Source organism: Eublepharis macularius, chromosome 7 (genome assembly GCF_028583425.1).
Source record: "Eublepharis macularius isolate TG4126 chromosome 7, MPM_Emac_v1.0, whole genome shotgun sequence".
NCBI lineage: Eukaryota > Metazoa > Chordata > Lepidosauria > Squamata > Eublepharidae > Eublepharis > Eublepharis macularius.
The window spans coordinates 5,037,107-5,059,703 of NC_072796.1; the positions used below are offsets into that span (position 1 = coordinate 5,037,107).

General features: G+C 42.4%; 1 protein-coding gene across 4 annotated transcripts in view; it reads right to left on the reverse strand.

Annotated features, from left to right (window-relative positions):
• The window catches only part of CYSTM1 (cysteine rich transmembrane module containing 1), a 59,251-nt gene that overhangs the window by 13,276 nt on the left and 23,378 nt on the right, over positions 1 to 22,597 (reverse strand). For all 4 annotated transcript variants that reach the window (XM_054985802.1, XM_054985801.1, XM_054985800.1 and 1 more), the window contains exon 2: positions 15,866 to 16,134. In XM_054985802.1, coding sequence (XP_054841777.1) covers positions 15,866 to 16,115 — 250 coding nt within the window. In that variant the 5' untranslated portion in view covers positions 16,116 to 16,134. The remainder of the gene's footprint in view (positions 1 to 15,865; positions 16,135 to 22,597) is intronic.

Consider the following 22,597-nt stretch of genomic DNA (forward strand, 5'->3'; position numbering starts at 1 on the left):
TCTTTAAAATTTAATTTCTATAAGAAGACCGGGATATTTAAAATAGAAAAACGTTAAATTTTACGCCACGGAGTTAAGGAAGAGAGCGGATTCGTGGGAGCGAGCTAAAGCAAGCCCCACGATGTCAAAAAAAGAGTGGCAATCGGCAATAGAAAACCTGGATAAAAACCTGGACAAAAAACTTTTAGATATGATTAAAGAACTTAAGGACACGAAATTGGAGCTGATAAAAGAGGTTAAAGAGGTTACACAGACAGTAAAATCGGAGCTGTCAGAAGTGAAAAAAGGTATGGAAACAATACGAAGTGAATTACAAGGAACGCAGCAGAGAGTTAAAACAGTAGAAGACGCGATGGAGAATTTAGCAGACACGCAACAAACAGAGATGAGATTGGTGAAGGGGAGAATGTCAGTTGCAGAAACTAAACATATGGAGAAGCAGCTACGTTTTCGTGGCTTGCCAGAAGTGGAAGGAAAGTCAGCGCAAGAACAGATGACTGAGGTGTTGGCTGAGTACCTGGGGAAGGAGGAGGAGGAAGTTGTGGCTATCCTAGATGTGGCATACCGTGTGAATTCGAGAATAGCAACCCAGAGGAAACTACCAAGAGATGTGATTGTGCAGTTTACAACACGAAATATGAAAGAGAGGATTGTGACAAAACAGTTTCAAGATCCATTGGAGATTGATGGCAAGACGATTATTATAATGAAGGAACTGCCCAGATCAGTGTTACTGGACCGGAAAAAATATAAAGTGCTAATTCAGATTTTGAAGGACATGAAAATCAGGTACAGATGGGAGTTACCGGAAGGAGTGTCCTTTGAGTTTGGAGGGGCCAAAAAACGCATCAGATCTGAGCGGGAGATGGAGCGATTTATTAAGGACAATGAAAAAGACTTACCAACAAGATCATGAGTATGGAGTGTAAAGTATTATCTTGGAATGTAAATGGACTAAACTCACCGAATAAGAGGAAAAATACTTTTCACTGGCTACTAAAACAAAAATGTGACATTGTTTGTTTGCAAGAGACCCATATCAGAAAGCAGGATGTAAAATATTTAAAATCTGGAAAACTGGGCAAAGAATTTGTAGCGGCCTCCAACAAGAAAAAAAGAGGAGTGGTGTTGTACATAAAAGAGGAGCTACAGCCAAAATTTGTTATGAGAGATGTGGAAGCTAGATTTGTAGCAGTGGAATGTATTTGGAATTTAAAGAGAGTGTTGGTAGTCGGACTTTATGCACCTAACGGTGCAAAAGAAAGCTTCTTTGAGGATTTAAGGAAGCATTTAGACGATCTTGCATATGACCAGATAATTCTTGCTGGAGACTTCAATGGAGTGACAGACTTGGAACTAGACAAAAAGACTACAACGGCACAAAAGAAAAGAGGACTATTACCAAAGCTTTTTTTTGAGTTGATTCAACAAGAGACTCTTGAAGATGTATGGAGGAGAGAATATCCTAAAAGCAGACAGTTTACTTTTTATTCTGCAAGGCATTCTACATTATCAAGAATTGATATGATCTGGGCCTCAAAAGACTTAGCATTATGGACTAAGGAGGTAGAAATAATGCCTATGGTAGGCTCAGATCACAACCCAATTATGTGGAAATTTGGAAAAAAGAGAAAAAGGAAAGCATGGAGAATAAATGAGGACTTGTTACAGGAAAGAGAGAATATGGAAATATTGAGAAGAGAGACAAAGTTTTTTATACAATACAACGTGAATAAAGAAGTACCAACCAATAAAGTTTGGGATGCTTACAAGGCGGTTGTAAGGGGCATACTAATGGACTTAAATGGTAGAGCAAGAAAGAAGAAAGAGGAGAAAAGACAAGAGATTGAGGAGAAAATAAAAGCCAAAGAAATACAGCTAAAAAAGAGACCAGGGAAAAAGAAGGTATACCAGGAAATTAAAATACTTCAAGAACAGCTAACAGCAATGAGCAATAAAGAATTGGAGTGGAATCTCAAAAGACTGAATCAAAAAGCGTTTGAGGGTGCTAATAAACCTGGGAAGTACCTGGCATGGCAATTGAAGAAGAAAAGGGAAAAGAAGATAATAAATAAAATTTGCGAAGATAACAAAACGTATTTGGAGCAGGCTACCATTAGTAGAGCCTTTTATAAATTTTACGCTAAGCTGTATAATAAAAAAGAAGTAAACAAAGAATCAATAGCGTCATATTTGGAGAAAACCAAACTTCCAGAAATCTCGGAAGCTTGGAGAAATAAGTTGAATAGTGAAGTAACTGACGAGGAAATAAGTAAGGCAATACAATCTGCAAATCTAGGAAAGGCGCCAGGGCCAGATGGACTTACGGCTAAATTCTATAAGACAATGGCTAATGAACTGGCACCATTCCTAAAAGAGGTGATGAATGGGGTTTTAAGGGATCAAAGGATTCCAGAAACTTGGAGTGAAGCGAATATATCATTGATCCCAAAAGAGGGCCAAGACCTGACTAATGTGAAAAATTATAGACCTATATCGCTACTCAACAATGACTATAAAATTTTTGCGAAGATATTGGCGGAGAGATTGAAGGGGTGGCTCTCGGAAGTCATAGAGGAGGAACAAGCAGGCTTTTTGCCAGACAGACAAATAAGAGACAACTTAAGGATAGTGATCAATGCTATTGAATATTATGACAAGCGTTGTGACAAAGAGGTTGGTTTCTTCTTTGTAGACGCTGAAAAAGCGTTTGACAATTTAAACTGGGACTTTATGTTTGCCACTATGGAAAAGCTACAATTGGGAGAAAGATTCATCAGAGCAATTAAGGAAATTTATAGAGACCAGACTGCAGCAATCGTGGTGAATGATGAATTGACCAAGAAATTGACGATAAGTAAAGGAACAAGACAAGGTTGCCCGTTATCTCCATTGTTGTTCATTTTAGTATTGGAGATTCTGATGATACAAATACGTCAAGATGATGAAATTCGTGGAATAAAAATAAAGGACTATTCATACAAGGTCAGAGCATTTGCGGATGACATAATGTTAATTGTAGAGGACCCATTGGAGAACATGCCAAGAGTGATAGATAAGATCAAGGAGTTTGGAGACTTGGCAGGTTTCTTCATTAACAAAAAGAAGTCAAAGATATTATGCAAAAATATGACTAAGCAGAAACAACAATTGTTAATGGAAACAACGGATTGTGAAGTAACAAGTAAAGTGAAATATTTGGGAGTCGAATTAACTGCAAAGAACATAGATCTATTCAAAAACAATTATGAAAAACTATGGACTCAGATAGAGAGAGACTTGATTAAATGGAATAGATTGAATTTGTCATGGTTGGGCAGGATTGCAGCAGTTAAGATGAATGTGTTACCAAGAGTAATGTTTTTGCTACAGACAATACCAATCATCAGAGACTCCAAACAATTTGAAAAATGGCAGAGGAAAATATCAGATTTTGTTTGGGCAGGCAAGAAGCCTCGAGTGAAAGTGAAAGTTTTACAAGATGCAAAGGAAAGAGGCGGAATGCAACTGCCCAATCTGAGACTTTATCATGATGCAATCTGCCTAGTTTGGTTGAAAGAATGGATGACATTAAAGAACAAGAAACTATTAGCCCTAGAGGGATATAAAAAAATATTTGGATGGCACGCATATTTATGGCATGACAAAGTAAAGGTCAACTCGATGTTCCTGCATCACTTTGTTCGGAGAAGTCTATACATAATCTGGAAGAAGTACAGAATTTATCTACAAGAAGGAACCCCTTTGTGGGTGGTTCCATATGAGGTGATAGACCCGAGAGCTGTTGATAATGAACAACAATGTTTAACGTATAAAGAAATAACTAAAACTGAAGCATCCAAACTTAGAATAAAGACACAAGAGGAACTATCACCTAACTACGATTGGTTCCAGTATAGACAGATCAGAGACTTATATAATTCGGACTCTGTAAAGGGAGGTATACGAATAGAGAATTCGGAACTAGAGCAGACCCTTCTTAAAGAAGATAAGAAAAGAATATCCAAGGTATACCAAGTACTGTTGAAGTGGTATACCGAGGATGAGATAGTTAAAACACAAATGGTGAAATGGGCTATAAACTTTAATAAAGAAATAACAATGGAGGCATGGGAATACTTGTGGAAAACTACAATGAAGACAACGACATGTATTAATATCAAAGAGAACATTTACAAAATGATCTATCGTTGGTACATGACACCAAAGAAGATTGCGCTAGGGAATTTGAATACTTCTAATAAATGCTGGAAATGTAAGAAGCATGAGGGCTCCCTCTATCATATGTGGTGGTCGTGTGAGGTAGCCAGGCAGTACTGGGGGGAAATAATAAGAGAAATGAGTGAAATTTTACAATTTCAAATTAATAAGAACCCAGAACTCCTGCTACTGAACTTGGGAATGGAGGGAATTCCAGCCCAACACAGGACGTTGATATTTTATATGACAGCAGCAGCTAGACTTTTGTATGCGCAAAAATGGAAAGTACAAGAAGTGCCAACTATGGAAGATTGGACTTACAAATTGCTGTATATGGCTGAAATGGACAAGATGACAAGAAAACTGAGAGATCTGGACTCAGGGCAGTTCAACACAGACTGGGAGAAGCTGAAACAATACCTGGAGAAGAAATGGGAGGTGGGAGGAAAACTGTGGCAGTTTGAGAACTACTGAAGTATTGAAGTAGAGGGGGGAGACTTTACCGGGGGGAGAAGAGATAAATGTGAATTAATAAGCAGTCAGATTAATAGATTGACATATATATAGATATATATAGGTTAACAAACAGAACATAGAGAAAATAATTAATTATAAGGACTAAATATAAGGAGCGATTAACTAACAATATTTTCTTTTTTTCTGATAAGTTTTGTACCAAACTGAATGTCTGAAGATATAGATGGGTCAAATTGATTGACTACGTGAGGAGAGATATATAGAACTATTATAAAAAGATAGAATGAGTAATATATATAGAGAATAAGTCAGATTGTTTGATATAAACGAATGTATGATCTATATGGTTTATGATATATAGAAATATCTGAAATTGAAAAATTGGGATAAATTGTTTATCTAAGATGGAAACAAAGACTTACAGTTTGGGCATATAATGTTAAAAATAGTTAAGGATGTACTGCTTAGAATAATGGAGAATATATATTTGTTTTAGATAGAGGAAGCTAATAAAAGTAAGGGAAAGGGGACAAAGGGTTGGAAAGCTGTTGGAAGTCAACAAAAAGGGGGGGGAAAGGGAGGGGGTTAGAGATGAAAAAATTGGGGAAAATTGAATGTAAATGTGGAAATAATGGATTCTAACCCAATAAAAATTTTTCAAAAAAAAAAAAGATAACCACAGGGCTGTGGTTATCGAAGGCTTGTGCTGCAGTGGAATTGTATGGTCTTGGAGGTGCTGCTGGACTCTTTTTGATTTTGCTACTAGTACAGACTAACACGGCAAACTCCTTTGAACCTTTACACAAGCAAACTGATCCCCACATCAAAAGGAGCTGCCTGCATCTCCATATCAAAGGAGTTGTTTACATCCCTCCTCTCCTCCTCCCCTCCCCTCTCCTCCTCTATATTTGACCAGTTTCTTTCTGCCCTCCATGCATCTGACGAAGAGAACTTTGGCTCTCGAAAGCTTATGCTAAAATAAAATTGGTTAGTCTTAAAGGTGCTACTGGACTCTTTTTGATTCTCAATGGAGGCATACTACAGACACTGCCTGAAGGATAATTCTTGGTAATGTCCGAGGCGTTAAAAATGCCTTCGTTATAAGAGAGCAGGTTCAGAGATTCTGGGTAGGGGAGAAAGCATTGCATTTTTTGCCTCTTCGCCCAACAGGTGAAGAGGCAGGAGCCATCTGGACAGAACCAGCATTAGAAAGCTGGAAATAAATTTGGCAATTTTAAGGTTCCCACCTCTCTCAATGTCATAGGGAGAAGTTTAGATCTAGGGAAAGAGGACTAAATATACCACAGCTGCCTTTAAAATAAAATAAAAAGTTTAGCTAAGTAACATTTACAGCAAGCAGAGAAATCCCCCCCCCCTTTTGTAATCCATTCTCTATTTTTAAGATACATTTTTCTTTGCGAAATTGGCGTCTCCACTGCTTTTTCCCCAGCCAAAATGCGTGGAACAGCGTTCTGGCACCTCTTAAAAATACCCACGTGACTGGGTATTTTAAAGAATTTTTAAAAATACCCCATTTTGAGCCTGAAACGGCCAGGACTGGGTCATTGCCAGGCGGGGGAGTGCTCTCCTGTGCGGCTGTTTAAGGCCTGTTTTGGCCATTTGGGGCCCATTTCAGTCATATTCAGGCCCGAAACAGGCAGGATCAGGCCGCTGCTAGGCGAGGGGACCGTCTCCCACCCAGCAGCGGCCCGTTCCAGGCCAATTCGGACCTCATCCTGGCCATTTTAGGCCCATTTTGGGCCCAAAATGTTCAGAATCGGGCTGCTGCCAGGTGGGGGAGGGTTCCTCTGCATGGCAGCGACCTGTTCCAGGCCGATTCGGGCCGTATCCACCTGATTCAGGCCCTATCCAGCAGTTTTGGGCCTAATTCGACCTGATTTGGGCCTGAAACAGCCAGCATCGTGCTGCTGCCGGGCAGGGGAGTGCTCTCTTGCATGGCAGCGACACATTCCTGGCCCGAATTGGGGCCCCTGTGGAGCACAGGAGCACTCCCGGGGCGGCCACACCTGCATGATGACATCACTTCCCAGAAGTGACATCGTCATGCAGTCCTGGGAGTGTGCGCACACATGTATGGTGCCCAGTGAGTTCCATCACCTCTTTTCCCAGAAAAAAGCCCTGGGTGTTTCACTGCAGTCATTGTGCTTCATATTACAATGTCTAAGTTGTGCGCTCATTCACCAAGATGCAACGTGGGGAAATCTCTAACAAGACTTGCCCTTACATTGATGGTAAGCTTGAGTACGTGGCCAGGGAAATGCCTCTGATCTTTCAGTGAAAGTACTTGAAGGTTTTTGGTTGGCAGGAAGCTAAGAACTATGACAATGACACAAATCTCTACCTACTCCTGCTGATGATAAGCAGCAAGCTGTTCTTGCTTCTAGTAAAGGAGGTGAAGTGAGGTTGGAGGGATTAACTCTTCATTAAGGTCTAGGAACTCGAAATCTGGGACAGTCAGGTGAACTCCATGGCGAAACAGACTGGTCTGTGAGATCCATCTCCCAACACGTCAGTAGATATTCCACTTGCCGCCAACCCTCATTAGAAGAGCAAGATCCTTCGTGCAAGTTTCACCAGCTGCTCAGTCCCAGTCATGATGATCCAGGGTTGCAATCCCTTAGCAGTATTTGGGGCAGTGTCTTTTTAAAGGCTTATTCCCCCAGCAGCGTGTTAGCGGAATAAGCATAAACTCCAGAACACATCTGCAATCTATTTCTGGGTGGGGGGAGAGGAGGTTAAAAATAGCCTCAAAAGTAACTTCCAGTTAACTCGATAATTAGATACAGCCCTGCTTTAGAAAATATATATATATATGGAAAAGGACTATACAAAAATTATGGTGGGCAGCTTGCAAGATTTGGAATCTTAACAGTTAAAGGGGAAGGGGAATAGAAAGAAACAGGCGTCTAAAAGAGGTGAAGAGGCAGGCAACGAGAATGACTTGGATCGGGGCTCTGATCCCATCTTCTTCGATTTGGGGCAAGGAAGCAGAAGGATACATCTCCTTTCATGCCCTACTCAAATGTAGGTTCTTCAAAAGTATAAAGGATTACTACACTAAGCCTTTAATTATTCAACTGCCCCCTTATTCTCCAGAAACCCTGGCTCTTTTGCTTAGTGACAAGGATCCTAAATTTACTTTTACTTTTGCAATTCTAAAACATGACTCAGTCCTTTTAGCCCTTGTATCCAAAAAAAAAATAAGGAAAAAGTATTTCCCCGCTGCTCCAAGATTTATGAAGCAGTGAGCTTCTAAGGGAATCAAAGGAACGGAAGCAGGAGGATTCATAAATACCACTTCCAGTAAAACTGTTTGTTGAGTGCTGGCAATGGTTCCAACCGGGTGGATTTCACAAGACATTCTCAGCTGACATCTTGTACTGGGTGAAAGGAGAGTGGAGAACTGACAATTCCTTCTCTCTCTCTCTCTCTCTGAGAAACAAGACAATCGTCTTCCAAAATACTGCCTTGGTCTGAAGCTGTTTTTGCATTACTTTTAATCTGAGCAACTTGCCATTTTAAAACACGCCCGTGACAAATTTTCTTCAGCTTTAGGAGCAACCCCCAAAATTTATGAGCCAGACATTTTTCAGTCTTCATGTCTATTATTTTCATGGCAATACTTCCTCATTTTTCCCACCACAAAACCTAATTCTAAACTCTTCACAGTGTGCCATTTTTAAAAGTGTTATATATAAACAAATCTGGAGTAACCCTGGTTGTCATCACAACAGAAAGCCAACTTCTATCCGTCACCTAAATAAGCTTCATACTTCTACTGAGAATCATCAAGAGGCACTTACAATACATACGAGGTGCCACAATGAAATGTCTAGGGGCCGTGATGCCCCTAGAAATGACGATGCCCTGCTGCCACCTGGTATTTGTCGGGCCCTGTTTTAAAATACAAGAAACTGTGTTTGCGGCTACTCTAGTGAATGTATCAGCAGACGAAGCATTTATGATATAGATCTGGAAATGACTGAGAAAGGGGGTCCAGAACCACCCAGAGCTTATGCAGGTCAAGACAGAGGGGACAAGTTGTCCTTGCAAGGCAACTCGCTCGTCCTGGCTATTTTTTACATTTCAGAACTGTGTCAACTGACCCTGACACCCCCCCCCCCAGTTGAATTGGTCAAAACTCAAGGAGCTTTTCATATTGCAGAATCTTAATGTGGATTTAATGGTGCAGACTGTTAAATGAGACAACTTACTACACAAGTTGACGGGCATCAGTCTGTGATTTTGGTAGGTTTCTGTTTTGTTGCATATTAAAGATGGTCTTCTCTCCCTTCCCCCACCTAACGCCTACTGCTTCTGCTACACATTTCTTTTCCTCTCCTCCCAGCTCGTACTTGCTCCGTCATTCACAAAGACGCAGCAGCTCTCTCCCTAGAGCAGCCATTCCAGGAAAGGCACCGGCTCAGGAGCACAGGGGAAGGGATCCACCCTCCCTTTCAAGGGGGTTGCCCCAATTTCTTTTTTTGGAGAAGATGGAAAAATCCCCAGAATCAAACTACCTCAGCAGAATGTCCAGACCTGTCAGCCTTGAGAAAAGCAGCCTACAACACGGATAATGAGGAGGCTTCAGGGCAGCTCTCTCTCAGGTTTATGGATTTCTCTGCTTATGAAGCCAAAGGTCCTGCACAGCAAGCCCCCCGAATCTTAGTGCTTGGTCGGATATAGTGGGCCATAGGTGCTAACAAAATAACAAACAGTAACGTTAGAAATGGGCAGCCTTGCATGGTACCTCTACATAGATCAATTTTCTCAGTTATCTTTCTATTAATCATTGATTTTGCAGGAGGCATTGAATAAATTATTTTTATCCATTCATTGAATAGATAGCCAAACCTAAAATCATCTAAACATTTTATATGATAATTCTCTTCCAGACTATCAGAGGCCTTTTCAGCAACTAATGAAAAATAGCTTAGCTTTAATACGTTGAATTATAAGGAAGGGTGCCTTTTCCCACTGAGAACTCAAGGCCAAGAGTTCCCTGGAAAGCACCCGGGTCATTGGCTGCCACCACTCAGGGATCTCCGGAGAACATCTACACTAACTCACTTAGAAGGCCCCCCTTCCAGGTCAGTCCTAGCACAACAACAGGGTGGAAATGCTGGAAAACAGCTTACACAAATGTTGTACTGCCCAGGTGGTCTTATACGTAGGGAAGAGATTCAGAGAAATATCCCAGAGAAATGTAATTGTACTAAGGAAGCCAAAAATGTCTTTATAAAAAAAAAAGTTTATTATAGAAAAAAGGGGGAAATGGTTGATGGATTCAAAAGGGGTTGGAACGCACGCTAATAAAAGCAGTAAAGTAAGCCTAGTTCAGCTAAGTATACTTTACCTAGGTAAAAATAGCTGTGAAAAGATGCTATTGGACTCCTGTTTTGTTTTGGCACCATCCTCTTTATACACTGCAATTCTGAAGTCAGCCCCTTCCTTAAAGCATGCAAGGCCGAGATCTGCTCAAAGAAAGCGAGGCCCAATAATCTACAAGCGAAAGGCAGGCAATACCTGTAACCGGCCAAATGTGCAGCAGTGCGGAACCTGATCCTGCAATGGAACCGGAAGCAACAGGTGGAAGAGGATTTTTCCGCCTTTTAGACTGGTGCTGCTGGAGGCTCGTCTGACAAGCAGCGACTGCAACTCCACTTTAAGGAACAGAAAGAGCAGCTATACCAGGAGAGGCAGGAAGCATTCTTCTCGGAAGAACAGAATATCAGTTACGGCAACATATATGCCCCCTCCCAAACAATCCTGACAACTGAAATTCATAAGCCATCTAGGTCTTCAACTGTTCCTAGAAACCAAACGCTAAACACTCTAAAAAGCAAACTATCTGGAAAAAAAAAACACCTAAAGTTGGTCTAGTCTTCATGGACAGAGGAATCTAAAAAAACTGAACACTTGCACGCCACGTGGCCTTGAGAAGCCAGCCATCTAGGACCTTTCATAAAAAGTCCCACCTGAAGCCCAACCTTGGAAGTTCCTTATCTAATCAGCTACGGGCCAAAGGGAACCTTGCTTCGCCATCAGTGGGCGTAGACACACCAAGTACCAGTCTGCACAGTACAAATAATACGCACAGCTTTATTTTTAAAGCAAATATGTTACCTTTGTCTTTCTGCAGAGCCCTTTATCTTGGTTATATGCATTTGTTTTCTACTTGTACCCAGTTCCTTGGTTAACTATTAACGCCAAATGCTCCTCAGAAAATCCGTCTCTATTTTTTATTTAGCTGTACTGCAAGAGTTATACGCATATAAGATGTCTACTATCTTAACCTAAGACAGACATAATTTCCACAACAAAAGAGACTGCCCACAGTTCAGTGTGGTGTAGTGGTTAGAGGGTCGCACAAGGCTCTTTCACTCCCACACTCTCTGGTCTAGCCACCCGCAATCTGTAAAGAGAGGGGCAAGCTTTGATTAACTTCAACTGGGTGGTAGCGTGTAAACTTTGTGCTCCCCAAAGGGCTCTCATTTGGGATCCTACCAAAATAATGCGATTAAGTGTGAAGTAAGCATAAATCCCTTTTCATAGCTATTTTTACCGGACAGACAAGACGTAGATGGTGATGAACAAAGATTTACAGAAAATAACGTGTGTGACACGGTAAAGGTTTTGTGAGGAATACTTCAGTAGAGAATGTTTAACTGGCTTTCAACTTCACTTCCCGGAGATTATAAATTTTGCTAACGGGAGTTAACACGTTTGTGTATGTTAACTGAGGTTCAGTTTCAACACACTGAGGGGGAGATCTGATTCTCTCTCTCTCCAGACAGGTTATCTCGAAGGTGTAGGTTTACCCTTTCCACCTCTCAGTCTCTGGTTTACAGAAACTGCCCAGACAGATATGGCACTTCTGGCTTTTACCAGGGTGCTTACTTATCTCCTAAAACTAAACTTCTTTCACTAAGGCTACCCAAATAAAAATTCTGGCTAAGCTGACACTCCTATCCAGGGCTTCAAATTCCCTGTCTGGGGGAACAAAGTTTCTCCCCACTTTTAAAGTGACAGGGGTTCTGATGGACAATCACCTGGATTTGCATGAGGACAAAATCACAAAGACTGGTTCAGAGCCCTGGAGGAGAGGCGGGACTTTGGGGGGGGGGGGGCGTGATTGCCACAATGACCTGTTGGCCCATCACACACTTCCAGCCTAACCTGGAAGAGGGTGTAAACTGCTTTGGATCCTCATTGGGGAACATATCCAAGTAAATGAACTTCTTTATAAGATGCTCAGTTTCAGCCTGCCTCATCTTAGCCGTTGTACTCATGATGAAAAACTCCAGATTCTCACACCAACCACCAGTGACAATGAGCAAATCCCACAGATCTTTGCTCCTGAACCTGTTAAACGGTGGGAAACTCTGCTTAATCCCTGAGTGAGAATTCCACAATCCAGTTATTACTCTGACAGCAAACATACTAGGAGAAGGCCAATGCCACAGGCAGCAACACCCAAGCCTGGACCTGGAGGGACCACAGACTGTGTAGCTCAGAAACTTGAACTTCAGCCAATAGAAGCTCCATAAACTGAAGCTTGAATGGTGGACGTAAGTTACTGCTCTGCTGGGCAAACAAGGGCCAAGGCTGCAGCATTTTGATTAGGCATGGCTAGTCTAGAGGCCTTAACAGCTTGCCAGTCACTGGAACTGAGAACAGCCATCAGTGACTCTGGAGGTACCCCACGCAGAGCAGTGAACAAGGTCAGTGTTCTTATTATCTTCACAATTCAGCTGCGGCTGAGCAGAGTACCTGAACCACGCCCACCTGCAGAACTCACGGCAGTAGTGGGAGTTGAACCAGAAGAATGCTTATCTGCAGTCCAACCACCTCACATTCTGCTACAGCCACCCCCTTCTTTCTCTTACTTTCCCCTTCCCAAATTGAGGCGGGACACACGTAAACAGATGAGCCTCGCTGCACAAATTAGGTTGCACCAGGGCTTTTTTTCAGGGGGAACGCGGGGGAACGGAGTTCCGGAACCTCTTGAAAATGGTCACATGGCTGGTGGCCCCGCCCCCTGATCTCCAGACAGAGGGGAGTTGAGATTGCCCTCCGAGGGCCATCTCAACTCCCCTCTGTCTGGAGATCAGGGGGCGGGGCCACCAGCCATGTGACCATTTTCTATGAGGGCAACCCACTGAGTTCCACCACCTCTTTTCCCAGAAAAAAAGCCCTGGGTTGCACAATTACCTATTGAAAAACTTGCAGCTAATTTTTTCTCACCTACTCTGCAATTCTTTTGGTTTCTCAGGTAACAGAAATATGGAACGCCTTGGAATTCCTGGATTTGAGCAATTGGGGATCTACTTATTGAATGCATAATTGGACAGAAACAGGCCAAAACTTGCTGAAGTTGAAGCCCAGGTTCAAATCATGCCTTAAGAGATTCCCAAGCCCCAAAAGAGACAGCTTAAATAATTTCTATGGCAAATGAACACTGTTTGACTACACATAACTTATTTCTTCCAAGGAGTGTAAATAAAAAGGGGTTTTCACCTGCTTGGGAATACAATGAAGTTTGCAGGTGTCCTACAGATGAATGAAGCTTGGGCCAACTGGTGGAGACGCACCAGGTGGCCAAGTTAGTCTTTATAAACACTGAAGTAACCTGAACAGGAAGGACTGTGGCAAACATAAGCAGGACTGAGCAATGTCACAATCCTACAGGACATTGCCTTCTGTTTAGCTTCCTCCTCAGTTTTTTTTTTAATTTATTCAAACATTCCTGAATAGTGGCTTTCCAGGAGTGGTTGTGTCAAACCCTGGCAAAATCTTAGAAGAAAGAAGAGTCACTGAGGAGCATTTCTAGTGGTCTGAGCATGCCCTGGGGAGCTCCTTGCTCTTTCCCATGATCAACAGAAACAGAATAAAATCCATAATATGCTGTAGAATAATGGCATAAGGTTTGCTCAATTTATGTAGACCACGGAATGCAACATCTGTAATTAGATTTTTTTACAAGCGCAGAATATGCAATCCTGACTTTACACTTTGTTCGATATTTTCCATCACTAAAAAGGGAAAACACAGTACTGCTTCTACCTTTAATTAAATTCTCTTCACTAACATCTCCTATACCTGGTCTCCCGCAGCTCCAAACAATAGTGTGAAAAAAACACGCGCGCACATGCACACACACACACACACACACCCCCAATGCAACTGTGGAGAAAAAAATATCTGCATTACTTAACTGACCAACATAAAATACATTATTTATAACTTATATAAAGTTGTACTATTTGGCACATTTATGGGTTTTAAGAGTATAAATATCATCTTGCAGTTTTTCATACAGAAAATGAAGTATACCCAGTGCTTAAGAGCTGCCAACTGCTGCACCCTACGCTACCATACGCTCACGTGTGTGTAATTTTTGCCATCTGAGAGACAGGGTGGAAAGTTGAAGGTAGAAAACATTCTGTGGCAAACAAAAGTATATTATTTGGACACAAACATACTCAGTCACAGTAAACAAGCTTACTAGCAGGTCTGGAAACTAAAGTATTATAACAATGAAAATACTGAACTCTTTAATAATGTATTATCACTGAACATACTACGGCATATTTGTCGTTGACATTATTTACACTTAAACAAAAAAAATTCTTGGAAGTGTTCTACATGTCTATAGTTATAAGAGTTTTTTTTCAGTGCTCCTCAAATTTGCCAGTTTTACCACTGGAAAAGCTGAGAAAGCCTTCACACCCTTCCAGATATACAGACATCTGGAATGAGTAAACGCTTTTTGAGAAAAGGTTGAGAAAAGGCATACAAAAAACTGAGTCCGTTAACACCACCTTCTTCTCAAGCCCTCAGAGAATGAGTTTGGTTCTTGCAATTTTCTTGTATCCAGTCTGAATTTTTGTATGCCCAAGATGAAGTGAGTTCTCTCACGAAACGGGTTAATGACAATTGCCTGCACATCCCCGTCGGCGTTGTTGGATAAATCTTGAATTTTGGGACTGGGAATGTGATTACATCTTCCACGATTCTCTCCATGGGCTTCCATTTTAAAAAATTTTTTGCATGTTGCACTTTAAATGAAAGCAAGGAACTGTACGGACTGTAAAGACTTGTTTGAACAACATATGTGCTGTATATGATTATACTGTGTATTTCTGTATTGTATATATTTGAACACATCGCACTTTGCACTTTGCACTTTTACATGTGGACAGGAATATATGTACATTCGTTATAGTGGTGTCCTGGTATTGTGTGGTTTCTTCACCACCTGGAGGCTGGCAACACCACGTCTCCTGTACTGAAGGCTCACCAACTTTTCACCTCCTCTTCCTTTCATTTTTGAATGCTCCTGGCTCACAGTTTATCAAATGCTTTTTCATGCAGGCGGTACCACCAGAAAGGGAATAACTGTGAGCCCCTGGCTTACCAGCTTAGACTGACAGGGATGAGAAATGATCGGAAGGAGGGGGCAAGCAAAGGGGTGGCAGCTGCTGCCTCAAAGGCTCTTTCTATCAGGGCAAATTTTTGTTCCTTCCTGTTCTTTTCAAATCTGGGTAGCAGCACTTGCTGCCCACCTCCCAGAGCTCAGAATTCCCTCAATGCAGGCCGTGAACAACATGCTGCAGTTCTCCATAGAGGTGAGTCTGCCTCACCTCCCTCCCACCAGCCCCACTCCCTGGTGGCTGGCAGGACTCTGGCATCAGCAGTCTGTTGTGTACGAATCTGTTTTAATTCAGGCTATGCCACAATCTACCCCAAGTGTGCATCTGCCAGAATAAAGGTTAAAATTTGCTCAGACAGGTGCTGAGATTACCCTTCTATACAAGGATCTGGAATTTAGGAACATGTGGAACATCTGGTCATAAGTGGCAGGAATGGCAACGTTTTATAGCAAAACAAAACAAAAAACAGCAAGGACAGGCCAAACATGAAAAGCCAGTCCTGCAACTACAGCCAATAGTGGACTGAGCAATCCATTTTATCATAGAAATCCTGCCTACTCCTGGAGCAGAAAACTGGCGAGATGGATATGAGCCCAGGGACGCCAAGTCGTACCCTCCCAATGTGGTATTGCTAACAGTCCCTTCTTCTGAGGGTCATAAGTATACCGATTATGCAACAAATAAATAAAAGCACGAAGCCCGCACAATCTGAGGCACGTTGCACACATTACCTGTGTTTTTAGGTCCATCTGCATAGACTGGCCCAGGAGGTGGAGGAGCATTCTGCCATCCATACTGTGGGTATCCTTGGTAGCCTGGCTCCCCTGCTGGATATGGCCCCGCAGGATATGGCCCAGTGGGTCCCGGGGGGTAGCCAGGGTAAGGGCCGGGACCTGGGGGCCCACCAGGCTGGTGGGTATATGGTGGGTAGGGGGCAGTTGGGCCCGGGCCAGGATAAGGTGGAGGATTTTCGTAGTTCATGTAGAATGCGAAGTGTTTCCTAAGAAAAAGGAGAAGCACAACAATCATGTTTCACTTGGGTCTGTTTTCTTTAGTCATGCGTAATCAACAAGCATTAATTTCTAGTTCCATGGATGACCGCACTTCTAAACAAACCCCCAACTATGCCTCTTCTTCCTAGAATCCTTTGAGCATTATTCAAAGTATTAACAGTTTCAGGAAGAGTACTTTTGTTTACCCAGCCAAGTTATTGTTTTGATACATTTGTTCTTGCATAGGAAACGATTACATCATTAACAAGCAAAAACAATAAGAGGCCCACCATTTTAAGTCTCATTTTGAACTAACACCGAAATGAAGACGAGCGTCGATATGATAAACTGCAAAACGGCTGTTCTATAGAACAGCCAGCGAAATCATCACAATTTTGCAAAACCAGCAACAGCGCTGAAATCACAACATGACAATATACTTTGTATGCTGAGGAATAAACTAAGACAGTCGCTCAAAGTGAGGACGTGGAAAGTAATCCCCACCAGAATGGGGGTGGGGTAGAGAAGATTGTGTCATTTCCAATTTAGCAACTCACGTGACCGTGTTCAACTGAACATACGTACTTCAAGGGAGCTTACAATATTAAAGAAATGCAGATTAAGATAAGATTCTACAGACCATGAAAACAAGAGATAACAGCAGTAATTAGAGATATCATAAATAAAACTAGCAGGTAATAGCAGCAACAGGACAAGGTGAACAGCAAATCCACCATTCAATGCCTGGCTTGAGGAAAGGGGGAGTTTCGACTTTGCGTTCAAAGATGGTGCTGGATAAACGTTTCTCGGGAAGGCATATCGAATATATGCAAATGTAAACCGTGAATGATATTCAGGAGCTTGGACATTCTACCCCAAGCCCCAGGGAAAGCTGCCAGGCACAAGAATCTATAGAGAAATTCCATCCAATGTTCCACCAGGATCAACATTCATACAAATGAATCTGTGCTCTTATGATGTCCTGTAACCAGAACATAATTTTCAAAGTTATGAGTATCTGACATATACCAAACAGAGACATACTTTCCAACACTAGTGTGACCGCTGACCACCAGCACTAGCTCGCAGACTGTTCCTAGGCAGAACCTTCGAAGTACACATGGGGATTTGTTCCCCAGTGTCTTGTTCATAGGCACCATGGCACTCGCTGATGTGTCTCCAGGTGCCCCCTTACTGCCTATCCCCTGCCCCAACTGCTGTGAAACAACGACTGCCACTTGGCAGTGAGCTCTGTGCTGGAGCCTCTGCAGGGGCAAGTCTGGGGAAAGGCAGGAAGTTATTTCCCAGGGTCTCCCGCCATGGGGGCCTGGCTTCCGTTACACCCTTAGATCTGCGGCCTTTTGCTCACACACCCCCTCCCGCAGTCATCATTCTACAAGCAGCTGGAGTCAGGAATGCAACACCATTTGGTGGGGGAAAGGAATGGTTTTTGTGTGGGGATCTTTATCAAACCAAGACACAACCGAAGTTGTCAACTCTGCTTCCCCTTCCTAGTGACATAATGATATGGCAGATCTCAGATCAATGACAGCTGCACACAGAAAGGTCTCCGGATTTCTGGAAGAGGCTGCCCAACACCTTCTCTTTGGTTTCTACTGACCATCCTGCCTTTTCCATATTTATGTCCAGACTCCTCCTTGTCCAGATCTATTCCACCTAGGCATGCCATTTGCTTACTTGGGGTGGGCTCTCACCCACCTCTCGGCCATCCCACCTGCCCTTGCTTCTGAGGACAGTGGGGAAACAGTGGAGGGCAGAAGTGATGCTGTGCGATGTGTCAACATCCTGTTTGGGTGAAAACCCAAACACAGTGTCAGCTGAGGCTCTAGAAACTTTATGCAAATACCACAGAGTTTTCAGAGTGTCAGCTGACACACTGACATCAAATCTACCCCTTGCCTGGCCCACAACGTTTCCAGAGGTGCAAGGCACTAGCTGGCACCACTAACTCCACTACCACCAATCTTCTATTCATTGAAGTCCTTGAAACTTTGCTCTTTTACAGGGGATGATTCTGTGTGCATTTATTTCCAAAGGAACAACAGGATTGAGGTCTGGGTTTTTTTCCCCTCATCTCTCTATACTATTTTTTTAATGCTGTTAAAAAGCATGTTTACTCTGGAGACAAATCCAACACCAAAATTAAGAATCTCTGACAGTTATCTTCTAGACTGAGCACAAAATGGACATAAAGATGAATCTAAATAATCTATATAGAAGCTTCTAGAACCACATAAGATTAGGTGCCTTATCCAAGAACTAGTGGAATCTATTCAAAAAGTTTTAGGAAAAGTTCTGTGAATAGATTGACTCATACTGTAGTATTTAAACTCTAATTTTTATTATTTTAAATATACGTTATTTAAAGTCCGCCTTTCTCCTGAGAATCAAGGCGGATTATACAGTGTGAGTCAGTATAGTCAATTTTAAAGACATTTCAATAAACATATAAATGCAAGCGTGCAAAGATTTAAAACCGGCAGAAATCCAATTACAGAGTTGAAGAAATGCTGAAACAGAGCATAAGCCATTCTAAGACTGACATACTAAACATAGAAACTACCCAACAAGACCATGCTTACAGCAACAGCCCATGATAGTAAAGTCTATAGTCCCTTTCCCTTTACTGAGGCATCTCTCTGAGACCACTTCCTTATACTACAGCCCTCTTATCTGAGTAAAAAAGCCCTCTTGAATAATTCAGTTTTGCACTGTTTGCAGAAAGCCAGGAGAGTGAGACCTTTCCTTACCTCTTCAGGTAGGCCGTTCCATAAGGTGGGGGCCACCACAGGCAGCTGGACAGGCAGCTGATCGTTTTGCCGATATGCAAGGTGGCACCTGCAGAAGGGCCTGTTCAAATAAGCAAGGCTGCCAAGGTGGAACAAAGGAAGAGAGGTGGATCCGTCGATACGTCAGACCAAGGCCATAAAGAGCTTTATACCTGATATCCCAAACCCTGAACTGAGCTCAGTAATTGATAGGTAGCCAACGGAGTGACTGGAGAACGGGAGTGACATGCATGTTCCTCTTAGATCCCGATAATAATTTAGAGGGGAGACCTATGCGCAGTGCATTACAGTAGTCGCGCCTCCATGTTACCATGGCAGGTGGCCAGGTCAGCCGTGTCGAGTTAGGAGGCCATCCTCCGGGCTAGACTGAGTTCGCACAAAGAAATTTTTGCAGCTGCCTTAACTTGCGTTTCTAACGGTAACACTGGGTCCAGTATAACCTCTAGACTCTTTAACTGTGTCTGCAAGGGTCTGACAAACTCCACCGAAAGTGGGGAGCATACTGTCCTTCGAGATCTCTGCCTTCCCAATCAGCATCACTTCCATTTTGTCTGGGTTCAGTTTCCATTTGTTTGCTTTCAGCCATTTGGCCACAGCTGTCAGGAAGCAACCCACAATCTCTTGTGCATCCTGCACTGATTTGGAGAGTGAGATATAGAAATGAAACTTGAAGGGACCATTGCCTTTAAGGAATACCAGCCTCCAGCATATCAGTAGCCCCCGTCAGTGATTCAGAAAGCAGGCGGACCCAGGACATCCAGAGACAGAATTAGAAAGCTTCACGTGCTCTTTTGCCTTTTTACTTCCTACGACTACCAGACCTTACCTTTCTTCACTCAAGCTTGCCCTCCTCTGCTGTTAATAAGAAGTTCTGTTTATGTACTCCTTTATATAATCATCTCAAGAGGAAGAACTGTGCCATTCCCCTGGGCGTCTTTTAAGTTTCTCTGCTTAGTTACAGGTCATCTTTTCCTGTTTTTTGTGTTACTTTTATAAAAAAAACAAGAAGAGATTTCTCCATCTGTTTCCTGTTGCTTATGAAGCTTGCATTTTGTAGGATTTATCCTACTTGTTCAAAAGCCCTGTGAGCTGCGGCAACTGCAATGCCTAGGAACGTTACTAGCAATAAGCAATTTCTGTAAGTGCTTCCCAGGAGAAGAGATTTCCACTCATGCTACAATAATGCTGTAAAGCAGTTATGCATTAGAAGAAACGTCATCCCCACATTACTGAAAAAGGAGATGTGGCTTGTATTAACAAAAGATGACGTTAACAAAGAAAAGACCCACAGAAACACAGTTTTCCCTTTGTATTTCCAGGAGTATTTCACAAATGCCCTGACCTGGTTGATCCAGGCTAGCCTATCTCAACAGAACTTAGAAGCTAAGCAGGGTCAGCCCTGGTTTGTGCTTGGATGGGAGACCACCAAGGAAGTCTAGGGTTGCTAAGCAGAGGCAGGTGATGACAAGCCACCTTTGTTCCTCTCTTGCCTAGAAAACTTCACAGGGTCGCCATAAGTCACCTGTGACTTGATGGTTAAAGAAATCACAAGCATATCATATGTGCCGTGTATTCAGTGTATCAGCCATTTTCTTACCCTGCATGCACTCCATATCATTGTCTTGGGCATAGATTTATTAGGAAAGAAAAGAAACTGAAAATAAAATAGCTGGAATGGTAAAGCTTTTATATAAAAATCTATCTAGTCGTTTGGAATACTGTGCACTGTTCTTATCTCAAAAAGGAATACAGAGCTGGGAAAGCCATAGAAAAAGGACAATCAAGTACAATCAAGGTGTTAGAAGAAAGGGTCTCTCATCCAATCCAGGGCAAACCCTGCTTAACGTCTGAGATCTGACATGATTGGGCTAGCCTGGGACATCTGGTCAGGGCATGATAAACGTTTATAAAACTAAGCATGGTGTGAAGGAAGCAGAGAAAGCATTTCCTGCCTTCTCCAGATCTCTAGAACTGGGCAGTGACTCACTGAATATCAGTGTATAGTTCACACAGGAAAAACCAATATTTCTATACATCAGGCATCTGTCCTAGAATTCACCGTCCAAAATATAGTGATAGCCAGCAACACAGGTGGCTTTAAAATGAGATTAGACATGGGAGGATGGATCTATCAACACGTACAAGCCATAACAAGTTGCAGGGCCATAATGAATTTCTGTTCCGAGGGGCCAACGACGGGGAAATTTTGCCTCCCCTCAATACAGCAAGACTTCTGAGCTCCAGGCCTGTATCCAGAAGCCGTGAACCTCCAAAACCTAGGAGATCAGCTGATACCCAGGAACAAAAATATGGTGGCTTTCAGGAAAGGGAAATATGAAACTTCTGCTCCGCAACGTCAGCTGGGTGTACCCATCTATCCACAATCTTTTTAATGTGCATAAGCTACTACAAGTGCACTTTAGAGCAGACAAGAAATTATTTTGTTTCTGAAGGACGTAAGTGTTGTTACATTGACATGAAGACCATTCTGCTCTACCAGAACAGATTACAGCACCCAGAACAAATTGCCATACAGGCATACATGGTGAAAGCAACCTAGCATACTAACCAAGCCCGTACTTTATCAGTTCAAGTATGCAACATCTTCCTGTTGAGCTCAAGTGGCTCTCACAATGATTCATATACATTAAAGATAATAATCAAGGCAGAAGTCGTAAACGAAGACAGAACCAACAAGAACCAGTATTTGGTCAGTTTTAAGACCAGCAGGCAACCACTGCTTTATCGGGCCAAAAGCCTTTCCTGGACATTTTAAAACATCCCAAGAATCAAGAAAGAGTCAGCCAAGCAAACCTCCCTTGGAAGGAGCCCCACGGAGTGGCATTGCCACTCAGACCTTAGATCAGACAGAACCATAAGAAGGGTCTCCCATGAAGACCTCAAAGCCTGTAGGTGTCACAGAAAGAAGCAAGCTAGGGTTTTCATTCATCATTTTTTTTGAAATTTGGATCCCAGAAGTTGCATACATGTGCCTACACAAAAGTTTGAAATGCTGGCATTTAACCGAAATGTGCCATGAAAGCTTTTTGCACATGCCAAGCACTTAAGACAGTTTTCAGCTTTCTAAGCAGTCCATTATCAGCAATCCGAATTCAGTCACTTTGCCTTCTCTCTCTGTGTGTATCTGAAATTCAATCTCCTTTTCCCCTCTGCTGATAGAGGTCTGTGAAACAGAAATGCTTGAGCACTCTTATACCAGTCGAAATCAGAGCAATACGCCTTTTTACCTGCTTTGTACATTCTGTTCTTCACAGATACCACAGAAAGGAAGCAATTAATGCCAATTTCCTACAGAATAGAATTACAACCATTTACAAACATATCAGTATATTTATAGTAAATTGGCCTTTCCCTGTGCCAATAGCCACAATTCACTCACAGAGAAGGCGTGTGCGTGGGGGTTGGGGAGAGAATTCCCTGTGTAAGCAGGAAAATATTTATAAAGTATTTTGTAAATTAATCAAAGCAATGAAAAAAAGCCTCTCTTAAAACACAGCCTGATGAAATTAGGAATGTTCCAAAGGGGAGAGAAAACAGCCTGTTCTAGTCCTAAGAGTTCAGCAAACCAAGAGCTCCTGGATAGTCTTCCCTTCAGATTTGGTCCAGTATAAGTTTGGCAGAGTTGCTGCATCAGGGTTGC